The sequence below is a fragment of the Coturnix japonica genome, chromosome 13 (genome assembly GCF_001577835.2).
Source record: "Coturnix japonica isolate 7356 chromosome 13, Coturnix japonica 2.1, whole genome shotgun sequence".
Classification (NCBI taxonomy): domain Eukaryota; kingdom Metazoa; phylum Chordata; class Aves; order Galliformes; family Phasianidae; genus Coturnix; species Coturnix japonica.
In genome coordinates, this window is record NC_029528.1 from 9,407,175 (window position 1) to 9,418,988 (window position 11,814).

The 11,814-nt window shown below is 39.9% G+C and overlaps 1 protein-coding gene across 2 annotated transcripts in view; it reads right to left on the reverse strand.

Annotated features, from left to right (window-relative positions):
• GABRA1 (gamma-aminobutyric acid type A receptor subunit alpha1) overlaps positions 1-11,234 on the reverse strand; it is a 37,172-nt gene extending 25,938 nt beyond the window's left edge. The window contains exons 1-3 of one of the 2 annotated variants that reach the window (XM_015876366.1): positions 10,995-11,234; positions 8,601-8,688; positions 4,697-4,809 (exon numbers count right to left, since the gene is read on the reverse strand). In XM_015876366.1, the coding sequence (XP_015731852.1) occupies positions 4,697-4,809; positions 8,601-8,674 (187 nt within the window). In that variant the 5' untranslated portion in view covers positions 8,675-8,688; positions 10,995-11,234. Of the gene's footprint in view, positions 1-4,696; positions 4,810-8,600; positions 8,689-10,805; positions 10,929-10,994 lie in introns of those variants that run through there. The other variant, XM_015876367.2, reaches the window with a different exon arrangement.
• Between the last annotated feature and the right edge of the window lie 580 nt (positions 11,235-11,814).

Here is an 11,814-nt window from a genome sequence, read left to right on the forward strand (position 1 = left end):
TTTTGGTAATGATGCTAGGATAAACTCTTGAAATTAATACGTAAAAGCAATAAGTGTTTTGATTTAAATTCCCAGGGAGCTTATTATTTCTTGAATGGTGATTGGATTACAAGTTGAGAACAAAATAAAGAATATAGATTGATTTTAACAGCATGAAATAAGCCCATTTATCATAGAAAACTATGTATATACCTGCTGGTATATGAACACAAGACTTATCAGAATTACTCATTTTGGTATTTTAAATTAATTTCCTTATTTTTGATACTGCACCTGCTCCCCCCGCCTGTCTTGTTAAAGTGTGTGCTTTAATTATGGAAATGGAGAAGAGTCTTCCTGTGGTTTTGAAAGAAGGGGAATTAGATGCCTGTATAGCGTGAACTGCTCCTACTGACGACAAACTACACGTGGAGTAATTGCACTGGTTGCTTTTGCAAAAGTAGATACCAAAATGGAGAGCAATGAGCTGTCCTGAGATTGCTCAGCCGTAGTTCACGCTGCTACGAAGGGATGACTGAGAGCTATGCTGTCTCATGCTTGCTCTCCCCACAGCAATTAACAGCTCAAAGCTGCCTCCCTACTGTTGCATCAAAGCTATTTTCCTAAGGTCTTCTCTGTCCTTTTACAGTTGTCCTTACATCAGTGTGGTACTGACAGAGTTGGAAGAAGACCAAAATAAGCCCTTTTAGTTCTTAGAGAATGAAGTGCAGTATCTGATGCTTCTTCATTATGGGATTATGAGTAAGCTCCAATATAGGTCTCTCTTTTCATTTAGAATAGAAACAAACTGGTTTAACTAAATTTTTATTGCATGTAGAGACTAGAAACATATTTTCTCAAAATTATAAGTTGGTTTAGATGGAGTTCAAATTAAACAATTTCCATTGGGACCACAATCACCAAAAGGTCAGTTTATCATATATTTATAGACAGTGTTCTCATAAAGCTGAATTTTAATACCTATTTAACATAATACTGTCAAGTTTATTCTCCGTCATTTTAAATGTAAGCCCTTTGTGAAAGTAATGAATTGCCTGAGATGGACCAGAGTTCCACTTAGGGACAGTCACACTCAGTTTTGATATCCATCACAAAAGACAGATAACAAATATCCCTTGCTGATAACATTACAAAACTATAATTCTGTTCAATACTAAAGTAGTGTTTGTAATCTATTTGGGATGCTCTAATGGCCACTCAACCCAACAGTAAAAGCAAATTCAATTTATGGAGATTTTCTCTGACCTGCCTGATCAAACCTGCTCTTATTCTTCTTAGTTCTATATTAACCAGTCTTCACACTACAAAATCCTGCTCAAAAGGATAAAAGGCATTTGCAGTTAATTCTAAGTTAGGAGGTCACAGACCATCTGATATTGTTTAGTTTCATAGAGGAGATGTGTACACTACTAAGATGATAGTTTAAAAAAAAAATAAAAATCTGTAGCTACACCTGGTATCATGTTATTGAATTTCAAGCACAAGGTTCAAACAACTTGCCCTGTGCAAGCTCTCTCTGCCCTGTGGCCCTCCAAGCCTGCCATCATAGTTAGCCAGGACTCATATCTATTCCCCACACAAAGACATCCCAGAACAGAAGTCAATGTAATACTCATTTATTTGCAAAACTTTTTATCATTTCTTATTGCTTTTCCATTCTTCTAAACTCCCACCATAGATATAGAATTTTACTATGAGAGGTCACCAAACACTGACTTCAGTTTTCCTGCTTATAGGACTCTTTCAAATTACAGTCTAATTATTTTCTTCAGCACTGGGCATTTGAAAAGGGAGCAACATCTTTTCACCCCTAGTGCTTGGATCCATACAGTTCACACAGAAAATTAAGCTTTTACCTAAGTGACATCACTGTTTATTTTTAATCTTAATGTCTAACATGATTCCCACCCCTTCAGTTTCAATACATTACTCTGTACAACCCCTCCATCTTCCTTTTTGTAAATGAATATTCTTTTGTAGAGTTAATAGGGGTTCTCTAGTGTGATTCAGAACATTTTTAGATTCATTTTGGATGTTCTGTTTTCCAAGCAGAAATAACTGTAAATGTAGTTATCTGTCCATGTTTATGGACGGATGCTGAAGATGCTGTTTCCTGGTGATGTATGACTAAATGACTGTGCCCACATACAGAGGCAGTGAACATCTAAATAACACAGTTTATATCAATAATTATTGATAACAGGTGGAAATTTGTCAATGCATAACAGAGTGCTGTGTTTTACCTTTAAAGAAAAATGAGATTAATTTTAGCCACAATGCCGTTCTTTAAAATAAAGACTTATTCATTTATTCGGCATCTTTTCCTGATGGGTCACCTAATCCATATTTTTTTTACATTCTTTCTAAGGAGAAGTAATTTGTTCTTTGTTTAAGGGCAGAATGCTCAGAGCTACTCACTTTATTTCAGGTACGGTCTTGCTAGGCATTCTTACAAATAGCAGTATTAAATGCCTTATTCTCTGAAGAGCATAAGCATTTCTTCTTATTCATTTTGAAGTGATACCTCAAAAGTAGGTGTTAAAGAAGGGAGGCTTTAAAATTAATCATGCACTGACTCCACACATGCTGAAATAGGTGCAAAATTCATCAGAAATTCATTCTCTATTTTGTTTCTGTTCATGTACGTAATTTGGTTTTCCATATATTTGCCATTTGTATACGTGTAGTGCATAAGGAGAGGTGTTAGAGGGATAAGCAGGATAAGCAGAGAGCTTTCTTCAATCTGGCCCTTTCTGTAAGAGAAAGTAACCGTACCATGCATTGCTTTACTTCACCTTTTCTTAGAAGACACTCTCTTAGAAGAGAGAAAACATTATGAACTTCCAGCAGTGGATCAAACTGTAATGAAAGTCTGTTGAACATACACCTCCAAAAACCATGTTATACTGATACATTCATTTGCACTTTTTGATGGATATTTCTATGTCTGGAAAATGTCAGAATACATTCCACCAAATGACCTAAATGAAATACATCAAAATCACACCATCTCGAGTTTCTTAGCTCAGCGTTTTGAAAAGCTGAACTTCAGAATTCCCGAGTAAACCCTTTATTATCAGTTGACATTATAATTAAAACTATTGGCCTATATGCACGTCTCTATTTTGTGGAATAAAATGATGTCTTTTGAATCGAGCATTTTAAACATGTGCTACTGCACAGAATTTACTTGGATTTGGGATTCTCAAAATGTCTTGATACACTTAGTTCCAGTGTTCTACACTAAGGAATAGAAGAGGGAAATTCAATTTATTCTGAGGTACTGACATCAGAAACGTACACTGTATTAAGTAAAAGGCAAATTGTAGTCTCACAGGTCCTTGGCCTGTTTCTACACTGACCTTGTGACCAATCTCTGGACTGCAATTCAGAGAAGGAGAGTAATTCCTTTCTGTGGGTCTCCTTTTGCTTACTCTTCTAGTAACTGTAAATTAAATCCTAATAGCTACAAAACTCACAAGAAATCATCATGTGCTCAGATTTTTCTTGTACCAGACTTTACACAGTTTGCAGAGTTCCGTTTATTTATTGCCTTCTGTGCTGTGTTTATTTACTGTGATATAGTAGCTTACTGAATTCTACAGTTGCATTAATGAAAGATTAAGGAGCATTTGTTTCTCTACTAATCCAAAGGTTTACAAGCAAATAAGCAAAAGTACTGGTAGAGAAATGATTCTTATTTTGTTTTATATTATCTGAAACTGCACACAGAAATTTACAAACCAACCCTTTTTGAAATGTTTTTTCTTAATGGACCCTTTATAAAAAGAATTTTATCTCTAGACATTCTTGTAAGTCAGTGAAGTCAAACCATGGAAGAAGCTGGCTCACAATGCAGAAACTATTGCAAGATGGTAGCCTTGAGTCACAGAATAAGATTAGTTTTAATTATCTGTCCTTTCATAAGCAGCAGATGACTTAATGCAATGTGCCCTGTTTTTCTTACAGGGCTCAGGTTCTGCTGAGAACTGGTATATGAATTGGGTTAAGTAAACTTTGTGGGGTGGATGCGTTGCTTTGTTTTGCTGGCGGGGAACAGTGGCACATTTAGTATCTCTACCTTTATGAACAACAACCTTTTGAGACCCAGTTTTGGGCTCCTTTCTCTGACGAACAAATCAGAGAGTCAACGTAGGGATACTGATAAGGAATAGGCTTTGTAAGAACATTTTTATAAAGATGTAATTGCTATGTGGTTTTATACCTTCTTATGGATTCAGCCCTGAGAGCAGAAGAAAAACATTTTTACCAACTTGCAAAGACAAAATGTTACAGAAACAAATTCTGACATACCCAATGGAGAAAAAAAATGTTATAAACTTCTCTGAGACATTTATATGACTAAGGTTGATTGATGTTTTCTTTTTTAAAACCAGATCCTCTTACTCTTACTCAGTGGGATTTTTGCATGTTTGAATGTGCTGTTTAGGTCTGATTCATAAACTTTTGCCATTTGTCAGGTCACATCTTTTATTCTTCCTACATTGGAAATTTTAATAGGTTTCAGAGATCTGGAATTGTCAACTATTTTCTTACTTTGAGCAAAAAACCACAGATATTACATATCAACATATATATATATATATAAATATATTGAAGGTAAACAAGTTTGTCTTGGAAAAATGACATTGTTTTAACTGTTTTTTTCTCTAATGCTTGTAAAATTTTAACACACCTCCCAATCCTGGTCTCAGGCGGTTGTCATAGCCATCCAGCAGGCGATCCAAGATCCTGGTAAATACTGTGGTGTTGTCTTTAAGTTCATCTTGCGACGAGGTTTGTCCATAGCTGAAATACAGAAAAATTAAAACTGAAATACAGCTATCAGCTAGGAATCTTACAAAGCAATAATTCCAAAGCGTGTCTAATCTTGATTATACTGATTTATGGTCATAAAATCTTCTTCATAAAATTACAATATAGGGTTCTTTCACTTAAACATTTTACTTTTAAATTGTACATTTTTAGGATAATCTGAGAAAACTAATGTCTTTCCATGAAGAGTGAGGTGAGCAAACATAACTTCAATTCCTCAATGCTTATCTCATTGTTTAGTAATCTTTGAAATATTCCAATGTGTTCTTCAGTAAAAGGCTCCTTTGTGTTACAGCAGATAATGAAGGAACTGCATGCTAAGAAAGACACAGCAATTGAGAGCACCGATATTTAAGAACTGAAAATAAGTGTTAGAAAAACAAAATCAAAGAATCCCACAAAGATGTCTTTATGAGTAAATAAGTAAATCTTATGAGTGTATTCTATCATAAATCTTTAAATAATCCTGCTTTATTTCCTGCTTTCTTCTAGTGGCTACATTCAGAGAAATTTCTCCCATTTTCTCTTACAAATGTGTAACGGATCCACTTCTTGAGATGGAAATCTGTCCTATCTCTGAAGCTTTGCTTACAGATCCCGAATGTATAACTCTTACTCAGCCAAAGGTCCTGAAATTCTGCCTGAACAAGGATAGAATTGAGCTCTTTGATCTCAGCTACCAGAACCTTACTTCCATCATTACAAATCAGAACGAAGTCCTTGGGCTTAGTGGTTTCTGTCTGCTGTAAAAGGCATCAGAATCGACTTTTTTCTTAAATCTGAAACTTTTCCAATCATAGATAATTCCCTTAATCATAGATTACAGTTGTCTTAAAGCCAATCCCAGTACCATTTTTTCACCCATTGCTGGGAAGATTTCCATTGTAAACATGTGTAGTCATCATGACTGAAATACAAAACACTGCTTTGCAGAACATCACTTTCTCACGTGTTCTGCTGAACTGGATCAACAGTGCAGTACCAGAAACTTCCATAAGGCTCAGGTCTAGCCACAGCCATGACTCTTTGGGCAGCTTGCTATCTGTACAACCCTGGTGCTACATGGCTCTCAGTGCTGTGACAGTCACTTCTGCTTTAACTAGCAAAGGCCATCTTGTAAGGAATATTACTGATAAGCAAAGCAATCTATTTGTCTTAAAGTAGCTGTAAAATTATTATCTGTAAGCAGCACATCCTTCTGTAACTCAAACATCCTTGGATATCTCACATGGATATTCCACTTGTATCAAACACAGAAAGGAGGAGGAGAGGTTCTCTGAGTATAGATGCTTTGCAAATGCTTCCAAGCTGTTTCGCAGTTCAGATTTGAATAAGTATCACTGCATATTTGAACAAGTTTTAGAACCGACATTCACATCACTGTTTTACTTCAATGGTATGTTACTTATAGAGAACAGTTTTCACTTTAATGCATATAAATCACTGTTCCTAATGAAGAAGAAAAAAATCTCTAGCAGCCTTTCAAAAATGCTAGCAATACTGTGCATTTTTTCTAGTCCCATCATACAATTTCACTTAATACAGATTAGGTTGATTTGTAATTATTTTTCATACCCACAGTTGCATTTTAAGATGCTAATGTGCTTTTATTTTTCCTACACATCACTAAATATCAAGTTTTCCTGCTGTCTCCTTTGAACAGTTACCTTCCAAAGCATTTTTTCTTGTATGTCTTATGTAGTATTGCAATACAGGACTGTTCACCGGATTACATTCTCTATTAACACTCACTGTCATTAAACAAGCTGCTGCACATACATCTCTCAAGGATAGCAGAAGGTCATTGGAACTGAGGTGGCAAGAGGATATAAGAAAACTTAAGAAATTCTAGGGGTAGATAACTGAGTATGTTTGCAGAAGCATCATCAGAAAGATGGACTATCATGGCAGCTCAGTCTGTGGATGCAATACAACACAGCGCTTCCACCCTGGCTGTTGCATCTGTCAGAACCCTCACCTGTTCTTTCCACCATTTTTTTCAGAGGTAAAGAGCCATTAGGGCAGGTTTTAATTGACACATCGTCACAAGAGGAAGAATCTGAACATTTGTGTTTGTATAAAGCACACCACAGCTCCACAGGGACTGTGATGTTTCAGTCAAAACTCCCATGTTAAAGCAGCCCCAGTGCTGTTCTGGATTCTGTGTTTTGTTTTTCATGAAGAATGATATGGGGAGGACTGTGTGCTTCTGCATCACCAATGTTTTGTCTGACTACTGTTTGGGTTTTTTCCTGAAGGAATTAACAGCACTCCAGAAGAAAAGGCAAGGGAAGTTACTGTGACAAAATGGCTCTAAAAACAGATGCAATTCATGTAGAATGTGTACGTTTGTGGAAGAAGTGACTGTATGTGACTGTGGTTTCATATTAAGCCACAGTATAATAAAACACTGTGCACTAACTCCATCTACAGGTCATTATAATACTGACACACCATATAATTTTTAAACACTAGTCCAATGCATTTTAATTCTCACACTACGAATGCACTTGCCTAAGTTATAGATAGAGCACACATAAACATACACATATAGTTGTACACACACTGATAAAACTCAACACATTTCCACAAAATTACCTAGGCAGGCCGGGTGTAGGACTTCATGAACACTTGGAAACCTCACGTTTCTCAATATATTATCAAAACAAAAGCATTTCTTCTAAAACATCACACTTATTCTATATGTTAAATGTATATGTTAAACCTTTTATTTCTTCTTTTTTAAGAGAAAACAGTTGTGCAGATGAACCTTCGCCCCTTTGCACACTTCAATCTATTGAAATTCATCAAGGTACCAACAGATAAGTTCATCTAAGAGCTGCTCATATGTGAGAAGACACTGTGGACATCCAGACTCAAATGAATCTTTTAGGAATCACTTTCAACAGAGCAAAACTGAAGCTGCTGCCGGGTCATGAGGCAGCACTGCTGACAAGACACAGATATTTCAAAATACAGGACTATATCTGCCAGTGTTCCTAACTCCTTTTACTGATTTTTGCATTTCATAGACTTCATTATACTCCAAACTACCTCACAGTTTTTAGTTGACCTAATAGCTGTTGGCTGATGTGTTGTACCACTAACCATTGTTCTGTTTTTAGGTTGTAATTTCTACATACGTTCCATTGAATTTCAGTACAACATTGTCTTTCAAATAGTTCAGCTGTCCGTTTTGAGCGTGCCTGTTCCTTACCCAAGCCATCCCTCTTCACCAAGGAGGTCTGTTTTGGAGTCACAAGGGCACAGAATCCTAACCCAACAAAAAATGACTTCTATTGCCCTGGGGTTAACATGGGAGAAGGAGCCACAGGGCTGGGAGTGTTCCAGCAGCACCCACAGGAGAAAAAGTTATGAACAAGCACTTAAATTAAAAGTAAAAAATCAAAACAACGCACATTAATTACAGGTTTTTATCCTCTATGAAAGTTTCAGTTCCGAGCAGTCATTTTGTGAGAATATAATAGACTGGATAGGTGTTTAAAACTCACTTTGCTTTTAGCTTGTTTTAGGTAGGTTTTGCTTTGGTTTATTCACAATAGTGCTAAAAAAAAAAAATAGTTGTTATGAGAAAAAATTACAGTTTTCTTTCAATCTTCTCTTAGTTAGATTTATCTGGGATTTGAACAGGGATTAACTTTCCCCAATACACTGAGCAGTAGTGCAGCCCATGCAATATTACACTGCCACATTAAATTCAAGGTTCTCAAAACATGTCAGTGCATTCCAAAACGTCTCCTCACCTTCTTTCAGTCAGTGCATTCAGCAGAAGGCTCCAGGCCCAGAGGCAGTCGCAAAGAACGAGGAGTCTCTTCATGGTGGGCTCTGAAACTGAAAGGAAAATAATCGTCAGTGTCCTCTATCTTAAAGCAGGAGCTATGGGAAGAAACCATCCCATCTAGGAGACTTTTGCAGAATAATTTGATGTCAGACAGTGACCTCACAATGCCATCACTTGTGTCACTCAGCCTAAGGGGGGCCTTGGCCATTTTGTTTTCCTTCTGCTTTGTACACAGAAGCTTTTAGAGTAACGTATGTTGCACTGAGGTTGTGTTCTTGTTTGCATTATTCTTGAACTTCCACAGAAGTAATTATGAGTCAAAGCTGCTGCCCCCAAACTCTGTGACAGTCCTTACTCCATTCCTTCCTGACAATGCACCTCCCTAACATTTCCAGGTAGGCAAGTGTAATTCTCTTGTTTGACTTGAGCCAGCCTGAGCTCTCCCAAAGCTCCTGGAAGGTGTCAGTGCATATCTGTGCACCTGAGGAGAGCGGTGCTTCCCCCACAGCCCCTGCTTTGCTTTGGTGTGGCAGCAGCAACTTTCTTCTCTGGCTGTATGTAACTCCTCTTCCACAATACATTTGTGTCACAGAAGGAATATAATCACCAGACTCTGTGATCTCTTGCTACATATGCACAGTAATATTTTTGTCAGGCTAAAGGGCACAAATCACAATGAAACCATGTTTTGACACCCTACACACCATCTCCTAAGTCTTTAGCAGGCTCTGATTGCTGCTGGGAAGTGGTTTTGCATTGGAGCCTTTTCCTCACCTCCAAACGTTTCCTGTCCTCTCTCCAAAGTGAGTTACTCTCAGTTTACCTTTGAGTAAAAAGTAACACAACCAGATTGTTTCTTTTGCTTTCCAGTGAACCATAAAACACAAAGTTGGCTGACGTTTGTGGAATCGGTGTTCTAGATTCCAATGACTGCCCAGGAGATGCTGCAGGTCCCCTTGCATATCTAGAGCACTGGAATCCAGTTTATTTTTACCATCTATTACATTAAATAAACAAAATCTGGAGCCCATCTTTTCCCCCAATCGTTGAGTTTTTAAGCTGCCTGAGAAAACAAAGCACTGTGCATAGAAATGCTCTTGTATCTTTAAATAAAGCTACCCCAATTCACTGCACACCCTCGGGGACAATTTAAATCAATAAAATATCATTACAAAGCCGCATGTAAGCAGCGAGATATAATTAATGCGTTTATAGACAAATGATCGGCAGATAAGCATTTAGTGGGGCTGAGCTAATCTGACTGGGTGGGAAGAAGCTGGACAGAAGGCAGGGAGGAAGATTTTCAGGGACTAGATTGCATCTGAACTTGCTCTGGGATCAGCCCCCTCACAGATAGAGAAGCAACATCTTTGGCTTCCAAAATCACCTTCTCCCAGTCCCGCCAACTTCTGCCTTTGCAAAAGGCTTCTCAGGCTGAGGAAGGGAGAGTGAATTATTTGGGACTATCTTGATCTGTTGAGCTCCACGCTCTCTCCCCCCAAAGCCCTTCACACCGTTCCCTCCTACAACAAATCCAGAAAGGCGCTATAAATCCTAGAGGAGGAAAGTTTCAGGCAGCTGGAAAAACCAAACCGTGAAGACTTTGAGGGAGCACAGGACAGCAGCATCCCCTGCCCCTGGCCTCCCCCGGCTCACGCTGCTGGGCACCAGCTCTGCTTTCCCCATTCAAAATGGGAGAAGGAGCCACGCGGCTGTGAGCATTCCAGCAGCGCCCACTGGAAAATAATAACAATAATAAAAATAAAAAAGAAAAAATAATAATAAAAGGAGAAGGAAAAAAAAAAAAGAAAGAAAGAAAGAAAAGAAAGAGAGAAAGGAAGAAAGAGGCATTTTGATGCATTTTGACCCCCATTGAGAGATTTGCACGGCTCCGAGGCGCAAATCTGGACTTGTTTTCCTCCCGGCATTTCAACTTTGTATTTCCCCCTCGCCCTGAGCGAGCCACCCCTCCCACCGCCTCCCTGGGAGCAAAATAAATAAATAACAAACCCCCATCCATAAACCCAATCCACCTTTTCCAAGTGGAAACCCGAAGCACGCTAAAAAGGTAAATAAAACGAAAAGAAATGTTGAAAACGCCCCTCGATCGCTGCGGATTTTCGAGCTGGAAAGGGGGTAGAAAAATCCCACCCCGAGACGGCGGTACCTGCGGGGAGAGCAGAGCTGAGCTGAGCTGAGCTGAGCAGCCGCCTGCGCGCCGGGACGCGGTGCCCGCAGCCGGCAGCACCCGGAGCGGTGCGGGTGTGCGCGGTGTGCGTGTGCGGTGCTGTGTGTGTATGTGTGTGTGTGTGTGTGTGTGTGTGTGCGCTCGGTGCGTGCCAGCAGCCGCCCTTACCGGAGCCCCTCGGGCGCGGGTCCGCGGCGCTGCTGCCCGGCTGTGCCGCCGCTGCGCTCCCGCCCGCGGCGCGGAGGCTGCGCGGCTCCGGCCCCACCGCTCACTCCGCCTCGGCCATCGCCCGCTGCCGCCGATCCGTTCGTCCGGGTTGACAAACCCGAATTTCTTATTCCGATATTCCGACCTCCGCTATACAACAAAAGCTTTCTCTTTACCAAGACAGTAGTAATACGTCCCAGGGTAAACCGGATGTGAAATAGGCTGTGACTTCATGCCAGAGAGATTTTATTTTAGAAAGGAAGGTGGTACCAAGCTCTCATCTAGAGACCAATCCGCCCATTTTTTATATGCAGCACAATTTAACTTCCAGCGCTCTCGCCCTAATCCCTTTCTCTCTGGCTGCAGCCTCAAATCCTTCTACAATCTGCAGCGTTATTATTATTTGGGGGGGGGGGCACAGCCGCGGTCCCGGGGGGGGTTGAGGGGGGGCAGGGCTGGAAATCTTTGGACACTCTCCGTTTACAAACCGCTCTATTTTAAGGGTCGAACATTAAAAATACAACCGACTTGCGTTAGCGTTCAACCTTTGATCAAATATTTAATCGCGGTACACACATGAATGAAGGGTAGAGGGAACAGAGAGGATGCAGCACACCTCGTGTGCGCCTGTAGAGCCGGGGTACCCCCAGGGACGGGGTGGGAGCGGGGTATGCAGCCAGGCGGGGACAGAGCTGCTGTGCGATCCAACGAAGCGCAGGTCGCGGTGCGTTTGGGACCACAGACCCCGTGGGGAATGGGCTCCCCGAACTCCCACCTTTTA